A 20,506-nucleotide genomic window follows, 5' to 3' on the forward strand; every position below is an offset into this window, starting at 1 on the left:
AGAGCAGCTTATTCATAAAAAATCATATGTGGGATATGAATAAATTAGAAGATAAATGTGTAAATGCCCTCATTATTGGTGGAGCACAGACTTGGGAAGTCTCCCCAGGAGCCTTCCTTTTTGCATATTCCCTCCTCACCCTCCAAGGCAACCCTGAAAACACCTCAAGGAACTCCATGGACCCCCAGAATAATTTGAAAATAATAGTCTTCTCAGGCTGGGCGCAGTGGCTCATGCCTGTAATCCCAGCACTTTGGGAGGCCGAGGTGGGTGGATCACAAGGTCAGGAGTTCGAGACCAGCCTGGCCAACATGGTGAAACCCCATCTCTACTAAAAATACAAAAATTAGCTGGACGTGGTGGCGCACACCTGTAGTCCCAGCTGCTCAGGAGGCTGAGGCAGGAGAATCACTTGAACCCAGGAGGTGGAGGTTGCAGTGAGCCGAGATTCCGCCACTGCACTCCATCTCAAAAAAAAAAAAAAAAAAAAAAAAAAAAAAAGAAAAAGAAAATAATAGTCTCCTCCTACCTAAGGTAAGAATCCTTTTCCAGCATCTCAGACCTAGTGGCAGGTCTTCACTTGAATAATTTTGGTGAACAGAAACTAATAACTTCATAACATGAGCAGTTAACTAGGCGATGAAAGTGCTCACTAAATTAATGATAAAATAATATATAATGGCACCAAACATTAGTTAAGTACTTATTATGTACCAGACCTTATGTTTGACCAGGATCTTTATTCACCCTTATGACAAGCCTGAGGAGGGTAGGTGCTTTATTGTTGCATTTTGCCGATAAGGAACCTCAGGCACAGGAAGTCAAGTAATCACTTGACTAAATTCATACAGCTATTAAGGTAAGGAATATTTTGGAAACTTTTGCCTGCTTTTCCCTTTTTGTTATAATCCTCCTTTGGGAACAAATTATGCCTCTTTGAAGATGGTTTCATACTGTCCTCAGAGAGCGACTCTATAGCTTGGGTTCTAGCCTTGCTTCTGACAGTTAGATATAGTCTCAGACAAGACATGACTTCTCCGTGACTCAATTTTCACAGCTGAAGAAAAAATGATTTTAGTAATATCTTCCCTGTTGTTAGATTCAGATGAAATACTTTGCAGGAAAAGTTGTGAAAGCTGTTTTTGCTATAGAAGTGTAAGGTATCCTTGATCTCTAAATCTATCAACCCCATTCAGTGCTGGAAGCACACATCCATTTATTAACATGTCAATTAGTTACATTTCTTTTTATTTTTCCTTGTTTTCCTATCCTTTGGCCATTTTACTATTGATGCACTACCTCCCATCAGCAGGTAGACAAGGAACTGATAAAATTCAGTGTGTTCATTTTGTCTGAAAACACTTACTAAAATGTTTAGAAGGCTAGTGTTTTGAAAATAATAGGGTAATTTTTTGTTTTGTGGAAGGAATATTTCTTTATTTCATTTACAATTTATAGCTTCATTACCTACTTAAAATGCAGTTTATATCTAGGCTGTAGGAAACATTTATAATCTGCAAAAGTATTATTAAACTTGCTTTGTTATACTGTCTAAAGTTACTCTTGGAATTGGATTTACAAAATGGTAAAGCAGAGAGGGAAACCATTTCATTTCAATACCTTCATAATCTTTGCCTCAACACAACAAATGTTGGTAAGTCTTAGTGTTGTTCCTATCTTTAAACAGTACAATGAAGAGATTACCTATGTGAAATATATTGGTTATCCTGTTGGACATTATCATTGATCAAATCCTGCCCATTTTTTAAAGTCGTTATTTACATACATGAACTTTCTCTATTTAAAATGGTAGTATACTTTTTCTTGTTTCCTAGGACAGTGGGTGGAGTAAAGGCAGTGTAATTCCAAAATAGAGGTAACAGGCTACTAGAAGAGTTCTTACTTGTTTTGTGCCATGGGCCCCTCTGAAAGTCGGTGAATTTATGAGAACCTTTTTAGCATCATATTTTTAGATGTAAAACACAAAAGGCATAGGATTATAAAGGAAACCAATCATATTAAAATATACTTATAAAATTGTTTTTAAAAATTATGACACATTCCAGAGACATAAACACATATGTTCACACAAAAACCTGTGCATTGGATGTTCATAGTTTTATTCATAGTAGATAAAAACTGGAAACAGCCTAAATGTTCTTTAATGAGTGAGTGGTTAAATAAACTGTATTATCCATACTGTGGGATACTATATGGCAATAAACAGGTACAAACTATTGATATACACAATAACTTGTTGCCTTTCCAGGGCATTATGGTGAATGGAAGAAGCTCATGTGCCAAAAGGTTACATATAGTATGATTTCATATAAATGACATTCCTTTTCTTTATGGGTACATAGTAGGTATATATACTTAAGGGGTGCATGAGATGTTTTGATACAGGCATACAATGCATAATAATCACATCAGGGTAAACGGAGTGTCCATCACCTCAAGCATTTATCATTTATTTCTGTTATAAACATTCCAACAAATTATTTTTGTTATCTTTAATTGTACAGTAAATTATTGTTGACTATAGTCACCCTGTTGTGCTAGCAAATGCTAGATCTTACTCATTCTGTTAAACTATACTTTTGTACCCATTAACTATCCCCACTTCCCCTCCCGGCCCACTTCCCAGCCTCTGGCAACTATCATTCTACTCTCTTATCTCCATGAGTTCAATTGTTTTACATTTTTGCTCCCACAAATGAGAACATGAGATGTTTGTCTTTCTTTGCCTGGCTTATTTCACTTAACCTAATGTCCTTCAGTTCCATCCACGTTGTTGCAAATGATGGGATCTCATTCTTTTTTTCTGGCTGAATAGTATGCCATTGTGTATATGTGCCACATTTTCTTTTTTTTTTTTTTTTTTTTTTTTGAGATAGAGTCTTGCTCTGTCGCCCAGGCTGGAGTGCAGTGGGGTGATCTTGACTTTGCAACCTCCACCTCCCTGGTTCAAGGAATTACCATCTCAGCCTCCCAAGTATCTGGGATTACAGGCGCATGCCACCACGTCTGGCTAATTTTTTTGTATTTTTAGTAGAGACAAGGTTTCACCACTTTGGCCAGACTGGTCTCGAACTCCTGACCTCAGGCAATTTGCCCGCCTCGGCCTCCCAAAGTGCTGGGATTACAGATGTGAGCCACCATGCCCGGCCCCTGTGCCACATTTTCTTTATCCATCTGTCTGTAGATGGACACTTAGGTTGTTTCCAAATCTTGGCTATTGTGAATAGTGCTACAATAAATATGGGAGTGCAGATATCTCTTCAATATACTGATTCTTTCTTTTTGGCATATACCCAGCAGTGGGAATGCTGGACCAAATGGTAGCTCAAATGTTAGTTTTTTGAGGAAACTCCATACTGTTTTCCACAGTGGTTGTACTAATTTACATTCCCACCAGCAGTGTATGAGGGTTCCCTTTTCTCCACATCCTCATCAGCATTTGTCATTGCCTTTCTTTTGGATGGATACAAGCCATTTTAACTGGGGTGAGATGATACCTCATTGTAGTTTTGATTTGCTTTTCTCCAACAATGAATGATATTGAGCACCTTTTCATACACCTGTTTGTGTTTTGTATGTCTTCTTTTGAGACATGTCTATTGAGATCTTTTGCCCATTAAAAAAAAATCGTATTATTAGATTTTTCCTATTGAGTTGCTTGAGCTTCTTAAATATTTTGGTTATTAATCTCTTGTCAGATGTATGTATAGTTTGCAGATATGTTTTCCTATTCTGTTGTCTCTTTGTTGATTGTTTGCTTTGCAGAAGCTTTTCAACTTGATGTGATTCCATTTATAAATGATACTTTTGAAAAAAATGATAGAAATGGAGAATAGGTTAGTGGTTGCTGGGGTGGAGGGTTGTGGGAGGGAGATGGGTGTGGTTATTGAAAGCCCTACTTGGGGGATCCTTGTGGTGATGGAACTGTTCCATATCTTGGTTGTGGTGTTTGTATACCTGAATCTACACATGATAACACTGCATAGAAATGCATATATATATACACACACACACATATATATATAAAATACATACATAAATAAGTACAAATAAAACTAGGGAAATTTGAATAAGATAGATGGGTTTTATCAATGTCAGTATCCCAGTCGTGATATCGTAATATAGATTACCAAGATGTTACCATTGGGGAAAAGGGATCTCTCTGCATTATTTCTTAGAACTGCATGCATATTTCAAATATCTGAAAATAGTTTGATTAAAAAATTGAGACACAGTAATTGTACTTCTTTACAATATTTGTTAAATAACAAGATAAAGTGGCAGGTTGTATGACTCAAGTAATTTTGAAGAATTGATAAGCATAAATGATAGTTAAGGTATTTTCACAAATGTAGTATGTATGGTACAACAGGAAAGTATATGTGACTTGGTGACCAAGTTGCAGGGGCTGCTAATACCACTATAATCTATTTCCTGTATTCATAGTTGAAAGAAGTACTAGATTTAAGTAAGAGGTTACTGAAAATATTTTTTCCTTTCCAAATTCACATATCCCCTAAATTTAGACCCCAGGATAAGAACCCCTGACTTTATATCTTTTTACATTTGATTATCTGATGTATCTCAAAGGCCTCTGTCAAATAAAAGAGAAACATAATGTGTATTTGTTTTGCCTCAAGTACCATGGATAATGATAGGGGCTCATAGAAAATCCTAGTAGACACACTTCACGGTTTTAAAGATTTACTTGCTATTATTCACCCGTATGCCCATTGTTCACCATAATAGCTTAACACTAGTTTTAAAAGAGAAGTATGTGTGGATTTTAAGTATAGAATAGACTATACATTATTGATATGAAAAAGAAATATGTCAAATTGATTGCTTATTATTCAGATTGACTAATATTGATTATCATTAAATATTTTAGTTTGCTTTCACTAGGAAATCAGTTAATGATGGTTTAGCCTTCAATTGTCCATGTCTCTGAGAGTATCTAGGTCAAATGAGGCTGTTGTTTTAAAAGAAACGAAGGTTAGTGTTTTGGGATTAATATTCTACTTTAAAATATCACCTTTTTATTTCATTTAATGTTAAAATCTAAACTTTTTGAATATTTAACTGAGTAATACTTTGAAATTATTATGAAGTATTTTCCTCTATACTCTATTGGTTAAACATGTCTTTCATAACATAAGAGGTAACAATACGGACACATAATTTAAAACCATGTTTAGAGTTTGTGTACTTGACATTTCTAACACAGGCTGAGCATCTCTAATCCAAAATCCAAAATGCTCCAAAATCCAAAACTTTTTGAGAACCAACATGATGCCACAAATGGAATATTCCACACCTGATCTCATGTGTTGAGCTGCAGCTAAAATGTAGCCAAAACTTTGTTTCATACACAAAATTATTAAAATCATTGTATGAAATTATCTTCAGGCTATTTGTATAAGGTGCATATACAACAAAAATAAATATCGTGTTTCAACTTGAGTCCTGTCTGCAAAATATCTCATTATGTATTTGCAAAGATTACAAAATTGGAGAAAACCAGAAATCTGAAATACTTCTGGTCCCAAGCATTTTGAATCAGAGATACTCAATCTGTAATACAAGTGCTCAAAAAATGATCTAAATATTTGTTCTGTGACAATCTAAGAGTCTGTAATTTGGGAGTGAAATGCTTAATTGATATTTAATATACAAAAGCTTCAATAAGGGAACAATAAATGATTTCATCATAGAAAACCTTATACTTTTCTTTCATTAAACATTTTAGCGAATCATATTTTAATAAACTTATTCAAATTCTTTTGGGAAAAATGGCATATATAATCTGAAGAATTATGATGCTTATACATTGCTGTAGAAAAGCTTTTATCACCTCTGCCCTAAAATTTGGGATATATTCTCTCGTTTTGCCTATTATTTTCATCCTCTGAAAATGCCTTAGTTAGAAACAGTGTTTCCTGCAAATGGGAAATGACACAATATGAAGTTAATCTCATGACAGTAATTTTCTGTGTAGGTTTTTTTCTTATAGACTTCAATTGATAATATGTAGTATCTTTTACCCTACATTTTTTGTGCCATTAAAAAATATTTTTCAATGCAAATTGCATTTTAAATTATTTTAAGTTTTATTATATAAATTGATTTTAATATATTTTTATATTTTTGATACATAAATTACATAACTCTATTACTCTGCCAGTAAGAGATGGCTTTCTTACAAAAATGGAGAGAAGCCATCTAAAGGTTCTGCAATATATAGCATTCTCTATTCCACCAAATATACAGCTATCAGAATAAATAAATAGATTCACTTGGATATGGCACGTATTTTGTGTCTCCCTTTCCTCCTTGAACTCAAGGAACTGATGATGATGAAAATGGCATTTTGATTTCTTATGTTTGAAAGCTGTAGGAGCCTCCAAGAACAAGTGTGAACCTTTGTAGATATAATCCCAAATATGTTAATCTATAGCATTATATTTTCAGAGAACACAATGATAGATAAGAAACTCATTTGATTAAAATAGCCAAAGAAATGGACTTCATTAGGATTTATAAATCATGGTCAATAACACTAACAAAATTACTGTTTTCATGAAAATATTGTCCATCCTATTTGAAAATGACATGCCTGATAGTAATTGCTATCTGTGTGCATGCTGTAGCTGAAAAGACTTGTGTACAATCAATAGTTCTGTCTAGTGTCTGCAGCAAGATACCTTTATAGCTAAGAACCATAAAGCCTTTTCTCAAATTGTAAGTAAATCTGTTTTTACATTTAAAAATGACAGACCATACTCAGACTAAGTCCATCTAAACTCAGAAGTGGTTATCTCCACTGCAAACTAAAAGTGTTCTTTCTTAGAATATTGCTTCTCTGCTGTTGATTTTACCATTTCATATCAGAGCAAGGGGAATCTGTGACTATTAAACTGACTCAAACTACCTTTTGATTATTTGTTTACTGTCTTAAAATAATACAAGCACAGTCACATTGACTAGTATCTCCATCCTAATGATTTTCAAGATATAAATGATGAATTGATGGGTGCTGACGAGTTGATGGGTGCAGCACACCAACATGGCATAAGTATACATATGTAACAAACCTGCACGTTATGCACATGTACCCTAGAACTTAAAGTATATTAAAAAAAAAATATATATATATATATATATCTAATGGAATAAAAAAAAAAAAAAAGAAAAAAAAAAAAAAAGGAATGGCTTCAAATTAGGAAAGCTCTTTGTTCACCTAGGTTTGGAATAGCATGATGTACGCTAATTGCTAACTTTGTCTGCATTATTTTTTAAAGATCAAATGGGCACAGTGGTAATTTTCATTAATCTCATACAGAGCAGCTAATTAAAATTTCCATTATTACCCATCCATTATCTAGTTGTTTCCTTTGTTCAGTATCAGAACAGGATGTTAATAAGCCATTCTTGTATTACAGCCCTATTAAGTGTTATGAAAACTAATGTATTGCACTATTTTGTTTTTAGGTGATTTTTAAAATATTATCTTGCAACATATTGATTATGCCGAAGGTACTTTGACACCTTGACATTTTGTAATAGAGATTTCAGAATTAAATATTTGTTGCTTTAACATTTTATTCAAAATTGAGAAAAAGTAGTATATAGTAGAGAAAGGAGCTATCCAAGGACCAGAATATTTGTTTTAGTCTCATTCTCTTACTAATTATGTGAACTTAGGCAATTACTTGGATTCCTCATTTTTGTAATGAGGATAGCAGAAGAACTGATCTTTAAGGGCCAGTCCAGCCTTAGCTTGCTATCATATTTTTATAACTTTCAAATATGAACTTATGTTAAAATCTCAAAGTCCTTCTAAGCTTGGTAAAAGGCATCTGTTCTATAAAGTTGTATATTCTCTGTCATGCTCCAGTAGATTGTTTGCTTCTATTCTTTATAACCAGAGAGGATCCTAAATTATATAATTTAAGCTTGTTTCTAAGACGGGTGGGAGGGAGCCACAAAGTGATGGGCTGGCTCACTTGTCCATAAGGAGTACCTTGGCCATGACCATATGTTCCAATTAGACTAATCCTGTAGGGAATCAATTAGAAAAAGGGAACCAACATTTTCTGAGTAGATTGTTCTGTGTCCATGAGATGCCCAATATGAAATACCTCTGAGCTGTCTCAGCATGCAATACAGTGTCTCAGTTTACCTGTTCTATATTCAGCATCTTTGAATATATTATTACTGAAAGTCTCAGAACTATAATATTCTGAAGCAAAACTAAGCTTAGAATCTTCAACAAGTTGAAACTCATCACTCATCCACGCTTTTGTTTATTCTCCATCCACCCATCCATCCAGCCACCCATCCACCCATCCAGCCACCCATCCACCCATCCATCCATCCATCCATCCATCCATCCATCCATCCATCCATCCATCCATCCATCCATCCAGGAAATATGTATTGAGTGCTTACTTAAACACTGTCTTAAGAGCTGAGGATACAGTGGTGAACAAGGCAGGCAAGAATCCTGTCTTATAAGATACAAGAGCTTATGTTTTAGTGCGGAAGACAGTAAACAACTGAATTACAAAAATAAATTTTCATAGAGGTAATACCGTAAATGATATTTAAAATGGTGTTGCAATGATAATTAGAATGTAGGGTGGGGAGAAGACTATGGGGTTGAGATTAAAATGATGAGAGCCAGCAATAGAGAGGTTGGGGTAAGGGTTTTCAAGGCAGAGAAAACTGCAAAATACAAAGGTCATTCAACAGGGTTAAATTCCATATACAATCCTCTAGGGGAGGATTAGTGGTGCCTTTTTATATATTAATTTAAAAATAACTTTGAGGATTATATGAAAGTGGTGTGTGACTACAGACTTGAAAACTTTAATTCCTTTTACTAGCAGTTTTCAGACTGGCATATGTAGTAAATATATCCCTTGTTACTGATGAACTTTGTATTGCTGTAGAAAGTGAGTTGGCCAAGCAAAAATAAAACTATAATTTTGAATTTGCAAAATTATGCTTTAAATATTTACTTGTTGTTATTCCTTGTGGAATAATAGATGCGTGAGGAAGTTACAGGAATATGGACATGATCTCTCAGTGATGGGTTTACTTACTGTGCCATGTAGGTGATGATGATTCATCCAGTATACTTTTTTATTTGGGGAGGAGACGGAGTCTTGCTTTGTGGCTCAGGCTGGAGTGCTGTGGCCGGATCTCAGCTCACTGCAACCTCCGCCTCCTGGGTTCAAGCTATTCTCGTGTCTTAGCCTCCCAAGTTGCTGGGATTACAGGCATGTGCCTCCACGCCTGGCTAATTTTTGTATTTTTAGTAGAGACGGAGTTTCACCACATTGGCCAGGCTGATTTCGAACCCCTGACCTCAAGTGTTCCACCCGCCTCAGCCTCCCAAAGTGCTGGGATGCCAGGTGTGAGGCACTGTCTCTGGCCCATCCAATGTATTTTTAACATCTGCTGTATCTCATAACGAAGCAAGAAATACTAAGTCAGTGGCCATTATACAAAATATAGGAGCTAAAAGTATGAAATCATATTCCTTGTTCTGCAGTTATGGAGAAGTTCAATAATAACACACTTTTATTGAGGCTCACTAAATTCATGACCTGTGTTAGTTATGTGGCATAGATGGAGTTCCCAATGTAGAAGTGAGACAGACACAAATAATGACCTCTACCACAATATTTTAAGTGCTATGATAATGATAATATTGCCACAGCTCTAAGGGAATAGAGTTCCCCTATATGTTATAAGCCTTTATCAGACTTAAAAAATTTAGCATTTAATGGGGTTTTTAAAATTCAGAAATTAAGAATGATTAACATTTTCTACATTGAGGAGGCATTCTCAATAAAAACCCAAATAGTGTGAAACCATGGGGAACTCATTTCTCATTATTAACATTGTTTTTTTTTTTTTAAATGTCGTATCCTCTAATGATAATACTTCTACCCAATGGGGAAAAATTCCTTTCCTTATGATCTCCTTATAATATTGTATTTCTTATGATAATATATCATATCCTTTTGATGTTATTTTATGGTAAGTATCCTTAGATGTTTAGCAGAAACTGAGTGTAATTTGTATGAACCTGTAAAATGGGACTCAAGCTTGGAGTCTTAATTCAGGGATATACATTTACAGTATAGGAAAGGGGCAATTATGATTAGGTACGTCTAGAATGTGAAACTATGAGGTATTAGTATAGTGAATGTGTTGACAATGTTTTCCTCCCAGCCTTTTCCCTGAACTACTTATATAGTTATAGCAAGATGATGAAGTTAAGGAGCAGTGATGAGATGAGTTCTAGAAATAACTCCGTCTATATTGAAAATTAAGTTAAAAACTAGTTACTATCAGATAAATGTATTTAATGACTTTTTAAGATTAATCTACAACCTGAGAGTAACAGAAAGGAATAATTGGGAACTGGTGAATGCTTTCAACTGATTTGATTAATTAACATGCTAATTGGAGATATATTGTTTTACATTTTAATAACTGTTTTCACTTATTTTTTTAGAAAGGCTGATAACTCTGATATCTTTCAATAGATGTGGGTTATGTATAATGGTATATATTAAATTTTATTTGCTGGATTTTGTGGAATCGAATATCTTAACTAGGAAAATTAATAAGATGATTTTTGAATGCTTATCCTCTGGGTTAAGGAGGACTAGCTAATATTAATTTTAATGCCTGAATTGTAAATTTAAGCACCCCTGTCAATGACACTTTGTGTAATTCAAGTTCATATTCTATTCAGGTCATGAGCACCAGCACTGTAATTTTTTTTTTTTTTAAATGAGGTCAAGGAAAATGTTGAGATATATACAACACAATTTTACCACATCAATTCTGTGATCAAGAATTTTTAAGCATGTAGCACTCTGCACACATTTTTATATAACAAAATAAATATTCTGTGCATTATTTTACTTAAAAATTTTTTAAAAAACATTGTCTAAAATGGTATCTTTGTTTATTTTTTAGGGTGGGCTGAAAAACAGCAAACATGAATGCACCCTGTCTTCACAAGAATATGTTCATGAGTTACGATCAGGTATATCAGATGAGAAACTTCTTAATTGCCTAGAATCCCTCAGGGTTTCTTTAACCAGCAATCCAGTCAGGTAAGTGGTAATTATCATTTTGGTATGATTCATACAATTTGTAGTGTCTGTAATTATTTGGGAATATAATAAGTTTTGTTATTTAAACCTCAAGATTTTCTGACTAAAAGTCTGATGTTAATAAAACAGCAGCATCTGATTGTGAAGTTGTAAACTTTTAAAAATATATTTAGTTGGATCTCCAGTAATGTACAATTTTAGGAATACAAATATTAACATAGAGCCAGAAGTTAAATGTCCACATTTACATGGAAATCTATTTGTGGGCTCAGATAATTATTATATATTTATTTATAAAACAAATTAAGCATATTTGCTCCATGATTTTATTCTTTTTTGTGTGTGTGCGAGACAGAGTCTCGCTCTGTCGCTCAGGCTGGAGTGCAGTGGCACGATCTCGGCTCACTGCAACCTTCACTTCCCAGGTTCAAGCAATTCTTCTACCTCAGTCTCCTGAGTAGCTGGGACTACAGGCGCGCACCACCATGCCTGGCTGATTTTTGTATGTTTAGTAGGGAAGGGGTTTCCCCATAGTGGCCAGGCTGGTCTCGAACTCCTGATCTCGTGATCCACTTGCCTCGGTCTCCCAAAGTGCTGGGATTACAGGCGTGAGCCACCGTGCCTGTCAATTTTATTCTTTTAAAACTTGAAAGGTATATATAACTTCATGTTCTTCTATAAGTTTTGGATATACTCCACATATTTCTGTAATTTTGAGATAGCAAAAAGTGAATTATTTTAACCAGTAAAAGAAATGAGAGCATTAATAAACTCCTCAAAACTCTACTAATTTAAGCTATTAACTAACTACAAAGGATTGTTAGGAGGTTACTTGCCAATGGTGGATTCCAGTAACTGTGGTTCCTTTATTAAGCCTTTAAATCAATAACACCCAAAATAAAATGTTTTATAAAGAAAGGCAAAATTTCAATAAAATATCAAAACATTCTTGGCTGGGCATGGTGGCTCACACCTGTAATCCCTGCACTTCAGGAGGCTGAGGCAAGTGTATTGCTTGAGTCCAGGAGTTTGAGACCAGCCTGGCCAACATGGTGAAACGCCATCTCTACTAAAAATACAAAAAAGTCAGCTAGATGTGGTGGTGTGTGCCTGTGGTCCCAGGTATTCAGGAGGCTGAGGTGGGAGCATCACCTGAGCCCGGGAGGTGGAGGTTGCAGTAAGCCCAGATCCCGCCACTGCACTCCAACCTGGGACCCTGTCTCAAAAAAAAAAAAAAAAAAAAAAAAAATCTGGGTTCTATTTATATAACTGCTAGAAGTTCAGAATTTACTCCATAAGAGTATATAAAAAACTTACTGTGATTTTATCCATGTTTTTCCTAATATATAATAGGCCTAAATCTTGTACTTTTCTGTCCTGCCCACAGAGCCTTGAAAATAATTTAGAGCTCAGTCATTCAGTTTGGATTTATGTATAAATTGAAATATATTAATTACTTATTTATAGTGGACTTGGCAAAAATACCTGGAAAATTACAATTTTAAAACCACAAAAAATTTTAAAAAGCCACTGTTAAGATGTGACTTATCTTAGAGTATGATAATCATTGAAAGACGATTGTCTTGCCATTTCTTAAAAAATACTCCTAGGTTTTTTTTTTTTTTTTTTTTTTTGAGATGGAGTTTCGCTCTTGTCACCCAGGCTGGAGTGCAGTGGCGCTGTCTCGGTTCACTGCAACCTCTGCCTCCTGGGTTCAAGTGATTCTCCTGCCTCAGCTTCCCCAGTAGCTGGGATTACAAGCGTGCACCACCTCGCCTGCCTAATTTTTGTATTTTTAGTAGAGACGGGGTTTCACCACGTTGACAGGCTGGTCTCGAACTCCTAACCTCAAGTACTCTACCTGCCTCGGCCTCCCAAAGTTCTGGGATTACAGGCGTGAGCCACTGCACCCGGCCCGATGCTCCTGGTTTTAACTGTTTGAATGAACAGGGGACGTGAGTTCTTGAGAACAGTAACCACGGTGGTGCATTTTTCCCCCTGCACATAACGTACAGCACTCTACCGTTTTGCCAAGCACTTCGTGCTCCTAAAATTTCTGTTGCATTGTTGTTTGAATGAATGAATAAATGAGTCTTTTAAAAGTAATTGTAGAAGTTGTAGCATTAAGAAATTAAGAGGGGGACTAGTAAAAATGCATTTTTATAGAGATGTTGGGAAAGGCTTGCTTGAAATTACACGTGGGACTTTTTACTAGACAGGCGCTTTGACCAGCTAAGCAACAGGGCTCCCCCTCGTGTGGGGCTTTTAGAATGTAGCAACCACTGACACACCGGGAAGGATTAGGCCATCAGGTGAGAAGGTGGCCGACCCTGACTGGCTGGAAGCAGACGCATTCTAGTAGCTGATTGGTCCACAGGTAGCGTGGAGCTTGTCACGTCCTCAGGCTCCCAGCATTCAGTCGTAGCCTTTCGGACAGCTTGAAGCCTTCTGTGGAGAGCTCAAAGCCTTCTGTGGAGAACTCAAAGCTGTCCGTGGAGCCCCAGACAAGCCAAAGCCCACCTTCTCCTCGGTCTGAACTGTCTTGAAGATGAGTAACAGTGGGTTTGGGAGCTATGGCAGCATTTCTGCTGCTGATGGAGGGAGTGGAGGCAGTGGCCAACTGTGCGAGAGAGATGCAGCTCCTGCTATTAAGACCCAAAGACCTAAGGTCCGAATTCAGGACGTTGTACCGTGTAATGTGAACCAGCTTCTCAGCTCTACTGTGTTTGACACTGTGTTCAAGGTTAGGGGAATTATAGTTTCCCAGGTCTCCATCGTAGGGGTAATCAGAGGGTCAGAGAAGGCTTCAAATCACATTTGTTACAAAATTGATGATATGACCGCGAAACCAATCGAGGCCCGACAGTGGTTTGGTAGAGAGAAAGTCAAGCAAGTGACTCCATTGTCAGTCGGAGCATATGTCAAAGTGTTTGGTATCCTCAAATGTCCCACGGGAACAAAGAGCCTTGAGGTATTGAAAATTCATGTCCTAGAGGACATGAACGAGTTCACTGTGCATATTCTGGAAACAGTCAATGCACACATGATGCTGGATAAAGCCCGTCGTGATACCACTGTAGAAAGTGTGCCTGTGTTTCCATCAGAAGTGGATGATGCTGGGGATAACGATGAGAGTCACCGCATTTTCATCCGGGACGAAGTGCTGCGTTTGATTCATGAGTGTCCTCAACAGGAAGGGAAGAGCATCCATGAGCTCCAGGCTCAGCTCTGCGACCTTAGTCTCAAGGCCATCAAGGAAGCGATTGAATATCTGACCGTCGAGGGACACATCTATCCCACTGTGGATCAGGAGCATTTTAAGTCTGCTGACTGAGGCAGGGAAAACATCCTTTCCTTTTCCAAAGATCCTTGCATCCAGCTGAGAGTAATTTTGACCTGTTGACTTTTTAGGAAGTAGGACAAAAAAAAAAAAAAAAAAAAAAATCTCAAGTGGCATTCTTTGTCAACTCGCTGCTTTTCTAACTGCTTTGAACTCTTCAGATTTTCTATATTTGAAGCTGAGAGAGAGAGATGGTGATGGATAAATTGACAACTCTGTAGGATTTACTAGCAAGCTAATGGAAACATGATGATTTAGGGGGAAGAAAAACAACAGAAAATGTAGAAATGTATTATTTAATTGTGTTGGAGCTTCTTTTCCCCCCAAAAAAATACCAAAAAACGACAACAAAAAGTCTTGCTTGTTTTTATGTTAGAGTTATTTTCCATGTTTGGATTTAGCATATAATGATATTGTTATCTCTTGTTCAATATAGTATTTAGTACTTCATTAATTCAAATGAGCTGAAGATATTAATTTGTGAATTCTAATGCTCAGTTCAAACATTTATGTGTGATTTGCTCTCATTACTATGAATTTATGTTTTCTTAAACTAAGGTTATACTATGTTTAAATAAATCATTTTTGCCAGGTTATCTTTGAATTTTTTTTTAATGTGGTGAAGTTTAATGATTATTTCATACATGACGTGGTATTTGGATGAAATTACAGTTTATTGTACTTGCATGGTAAATGGATGCCAGAGTTTCTGTAAGTTTCATGTGCTGGTGTGTTATTTATTTTACTAAATGCTCTGTTTTATGTATAACAAGATAATTTTTAGTAGGTTAGGGAAGCAAGTCATAGGCATATGAAACTTGCTGAGTTTAACACAAATTTATTCAAATGTTTTATTAAAATAGTTTTACAAAATCTTAACTTTCCTGTGTGATATTTTTTCTAAGTACATTTGAAAAAGCCTTTTTGTTTTATATCCTTAAGGATTAATAGTTTTAATTATCCAGAATTTTTTCTTTTCTATATATAATACCAAGAACATATGCTGTAGCCTAGTTCTAACAATACATTTTAGTGTAGATTATATAAATTATGTGAGACTTTTAAATAATTGACCATTAACGAAAGCCCTCAGTTACCTATACACTAAAGATCGTATCTTTCAAGGTGTTAAATATTTTACATTAGAGGAAAGAAAAAATATATACTTTTGAATGTGTATTATATTTTATATAATATATGTATATTCATATATAATATATATTAAGATAGAAGAGAAGAACATTGTTTGTCTAATTGAATCATGAAAACTGAAAAACAAACAAACAAACAAACTCTTAAATGGAGCATTGCCAGTAATCCGTACTTTGAGGAAAACTTTCAGAAAATGGCCTCTGTCAGTGGCCATTAGAAAAACTTACCACCAATTCTTGCTTAAGCTTTGTGATGCATATTTTTCTTCCCCTTGAAAGTAAAGAAATCATAAATGACACTCTTGAAAAACATAAATGAATAACATACTATAAACCTGTTACTTAAATTATTAGTCATTTTGAAAATTCTGGTCTTCATAAACCTAAAATATTCGGAACTACTTTTTGTTGAAAAAGGTTACCTGTCCTAGGGAAAATCATATTGGGGGAGAGGCAACAAGGGGTATATATAATACTTAGAGTTGTGGAGCTGAAAGAAATAGTCTAGCAGATACAGTATTCTTTTGTGATATCACTTACCCAAATTCAGAAACCATGACATTAAAATCTGATATTTATGAGTATAATTATAGGTCGCTCCCATAATTGCTTGAGCTGATTCAGCTGGCCAGTGGATGGGTAGCCACTTTTTTTTCCTACTCTAGGAGCATGCCTCCAGAAGGAGGGGGAAAAGACTCTTTTTTTTTGTTTTGTTTGGGAGGCCAAACTGCTTTTGTCCCTGCAAACTGATACATTGAGATATGTACACCTGAATTTTAGGCAGAAGACCAGCCTCTCCCCCATCCTCTGAGGGGCAGTGTCCTCTATCTGTGTTCCTTGGGGTTGTTTTAGGCTTTTAAAATTACTCCTCCCAACCCTTATTCTTCTGAATGGAATCATGTGTTTTAGTGGATTCTGCTGCAGGTAAGAGATAGCAGTGGAAAAATAGTAAGTAGGTCTAGATATAATGTCAGTGGAAATAAAAACATTTTTAGGCAGAAAACAATCACTGGATTGTTTTATACAAGCATATTTAGTCCATGTTAAAGGGTGCAGATTTTTAAAGTTCATTTTCAACACCCACATGGCATGCATACTTTTTCAATTTTGTTTAGATTGGGAATGACTTGGCTAATATCCCCTTTCTCCAAGGTCCTGCCCTGATTGTTAGCCACACCTTTTGAGGATAAGATACAAATCCTGGGGACATACTATTGACTATTTTGGGCAGGGACATTTAAGCCTGAGGAACCTGAAAAACATAATTGATGATTATAATCCACCCGAGATTTTTTCCTATGGCTCACAGGCTTATGAAATGTATGTATTTATATTGAGGTTGATTCTGAATTAACTATGAATAAATATATTTGAAAGTGTTTTCAAGGCCAATATAATAATCTTACTATGGTCATAATTATTAGTGATCATTTTGTTACTTTTACCTACTAAATTTAGTAACTTTTGGAGTAGAGGCTGAAAAGCATAAATTCTTATATTTTTTCAATTTCTGTTTACTTTTGATAACAGCAATTTAAAAAAGGTAACTAGCAAGAATTATATTTGTTCATGAAACCTTTAGTGAGTTCCTACTATATGCATTTAAGTGTTAACTTTAATTTTGATGAGTTTAAATTTAATTGATTTCTGAAATGCTTATTAAAGATAGTAATAGTTAACATTGTAACATTTATTTAATATTTATTATCTCCCAAGTACTGTTCTAAGAGTGGGAATTGTGTGTATGTGTTGTGTGTGTGTGTGTGTGTGTGTGTGTGTGTGTGTATGTGTGTATATGTGTATGTATGATTCCTGTGATGCCTAGATTTACATTTTCAGCTCAGACTTCTTCTTCTTTTTTTTTTTTTTTTGAGACAGAGTTTTGCTCTTGTTGCCCAGGCTGGAGTGCAATGGCACAATCTCAGCTCACTGCAAACTCTGCCTCCCAGGTTCAAGCGATTCTCCTGCCTCAGCCTCCAGAGTAGCTGGGACTACAGGCGCCTGCCACCACGCCCGGCTAATTTTTGTATTTTTAGTAGGACAGGGTTTCGCCATGTTGGCCAGGCTGGTCTCAAACTCCTGACCTCGTGATCCGCCTGCCTCAGCCTCCCAGAGTGCTGGGATTACAGGTGTGAGCCACCCACCCGGCCAGACCTCTCTCTTGAAATTGAGACTCCATTTCCAAATGTCTTATTGGATGATATATAGGCATTTTTAATACATTAAAAAATAATGAAAAACTATGTGTGTGTGATATGTGTTTTATATATATATATGTGTGTGTGTGTGTGTGTGTGTGTATATGGCATTTACTACCCCTGTGCAATGTTCTAAGACCTTTAAATATACATATACAATCAGGATAACATTATTAGTTTTGTTCCTATTTTGTAGACAAACTTGAGGCTCAGAGAGGTTAAGTAATTTGCTCCATATTAAAGTTGCATGACCAGCAAGTATCAGTGTTAAGATTTAAGCCCAGGCTTTGTATCTCTAGAGCCTAGGCCCTTAACAACTAGTTTGTACAGCATCACAATAAGGAAAGTCTATTAAAATAGTATTATTTCACTGTTGTTAGTATTCTTTCACTGTCGTCACATACTAAATATTTTGACTTTCTTTCCTTAAAATTTGTCTCATTTAAATGAAAAAAAGTGTGAAAACTTTCAGCAAATGTATAGAAGATAATATAAAAACACCTTTGTACTCACCTATCAGCTTAAGAGACAAAACGTTATTTTTTGCTGTCGTAGAGAACTTAGTTGAATAACTTGGATTTTTTTATGATACTGTAATACCATTTGGGCCTATATTTTCATTGATTTAAAAGATCATCTGAAATTCTACATTTCCTCTAAATCTATGCTTGTAGTTTTTGCAATATAATATCTTAAGAATATATATCAGTGTATTGAGAAGCTTATTTTTTTTCTGATCACATAGCTGTGTGTAAATTGGAACTTCTTTGCCCTATCCATTGTGGATACTTCTAGTAATTCTAACACCATCTCTATGATATTTATTCCAATTTGCCATCATATGATAAATTACAAAAACAATTTTTTAACATGAAGAGTTAATTTCCTCCTGGGTGTGGTGGCTCACGCCTGTAATCCCAGCACTTTGGGAGGCCGAGGCAGGTGGATCACGAGGTCAGGAGATCGAGACCATCCTGGCTAAAACAGTGAAACCCCATCTCTACTAAAAGTACAAAAAATTAGCTGGGTGTGGTAGCTCGTGCCTGTAGTCCCAGCTACTCGGGAGGCTGAGGCAGGAGAATGGCGTGAACCCAAGAGGCAGAGCTTGCAGTGAGCCGAGATTGTGCCACTGCACTCCAGCCTGGGCAACAGTGCAACACTCCGTTTCAAAAAAAAAAAAAAAAAAAAAAAAAAAAAAGTTAATTTCCTTTGGTAATACCTTAAATTGGTGGAGTTCAATAAATAGCACTTAATATTTTATGTGGTTTGTTTTTATATATCACATGGATAATCCTACAAAGGAATAACAAAACTAAATTCCCCTTGTCCATATGGGGCTTATACATATGGAGCTTACATTCTAGTACAGGAATTCAGTTTTTTTAAAGGTGTATATCAAATGTCAGGTTGTGATAAGAACTGAGGAGGAGATGTTGCTATTTTATATTAGATGATCAGTGAAAGCCTCCCTGACTTCAATGACATTTGCACAGAGGTCTAAAGGAAGTGTGGCAGTGAGCTATGTTCACCGGAGAAGTAATGTTGTTAGAAACAGAAAACAGCAACAGCAAATACCAAAGATGGGAGCATGCTTGGCATGTTCTAGGAATGTCAAGGAGGCTAGCATGCTGGAAGCAGATAATGTAGAGCCTTATTGACCATTCAAAGGACTTTGGCTTTTACTTTGAGTGAGCTGGGACACTGTTAGAGAACTTTGAGGAATGGAATGGCATGAGATGACCTACATTTTTAAAGGATAGCCCTGGGTGGAAGCAGGGAGAACATGTTGTACATTACTCAGGCAGAAGATGCCACTGATTGCAGAGGTTTCTAGTTGGCGAAGTGACACCCCAGGATCCTGTGACAGTATGATAAATCATTCTAGTTCTTGATCGCTCCTCTGTGGTGACCTTGGTCCAGTCAATGGACCTCTTTGGTCCTCAGTTTCTTCATATGTAAATGGGATTGGAGCCTTGCAGCTCTAAGCCTCTATGTTCTATATTCTCTTTTGCTTAGTTTTAATCCTCTTACCTTTGCTATTGGAACTAGATTAGTGTTTAGGTATTGTTTTGAAGAGTGAGAAGAATGTTCCTCTATAAGGCTAGAGGATTTCCTAATGTTCCATTATTTTTTGTATTTATAAATGTGTTTAACCATCCCCAGACAGTTATTTATAATTTCCTTTAAATACGGATGAAAGCAGTTCCTAAAACTCTGTTGCATAACTGTTTTTGAAACCTGGTGTTCATTAGAACCCACGCCATTGTCCTCTCGTGGGTAATTCTCTTCCCTACCACAGTTTTAATTGGTTTCTTTTTGTTCAGCCCCTCGTAAAATTCTAAAAATATATATAAGTGCACACACACACACACACATACATATACATGCTAACACTTTTACCAAACATCCTCAAAGCAGTCATTTTGGAATATTAAGTGGAGTCATGAATTTCAAATTCACATGGTATTTAATCACTCAGGTGATAAAGGCTCTAAGAAAGTCATTTTGGTATATTATTTTCTGCTAAAGCAAATACTTAAAAATCCCTTTTATAAGCCATCATTAACTGGTCCTATCTCAAATCACTCTGTTATTGTACATTTCCCTCAACATTTATTTTTTACTGTATATATTTACCAGTACCTGTTTATACTC

General features: G+C 35.8%; 2 protein-coding genes across 7 annotated transcripts in view; both read left to right on the plus strand.

Moving 5' to 3' along the window:
- The window catches only part of DIAPH2 (diaphanous related formin 2), a 923,693-nt gene that overhangs the window by 181,833 nt on the left and 721,354 nt on the right, over positions 1 to 20,506 (plus strand). For all 6 annotated transcript variants that reach the window (XM_030934028.1, XM_030934026.1, XM_030934029.1 and 3 more), the window contains one exon: positions 11,023 to 11,162. In XM_030934028.1, the coding sequence (XP_030789888.1) occupies positions 11,023 to 11,162 (140 nt within the window). The remainder of the gene's footprint in view (positions 1 to 11,022; positions 11,163 to 20,506) is intronic.
- RPA4 (replication protein A4) lies at positions 13,312 to 14,818 on the plus strand. Its single transcript, XM_010356890.2, has one exon. It carries the CDS (start codon positions 13,711 to 13,713, stop codon positions 14,494 to 14,496), a length of 786 nt encoding a protein of 261 aa, XP_010355192.1. The 5' UTR covers positions 13,312 to 13,710; the 3' UTR covers positions 14,497 to 14,818.

Source organism: Rhinopithecus roxellana, chromosome 7 (assembly GCF_007565055.1).
Source record: "Rhinopithecus roxellana isolate Shanxi Qingling chromosome 7, ASM756505v1, whole genome shotgun sequence".
Taxonomy (NCBI): Eukaryota; Metazoa; Chordata; class Mammalia; order Primates; family Cercopithecidae; genus Rhinopithecus; species Rhinopithecus roxellana.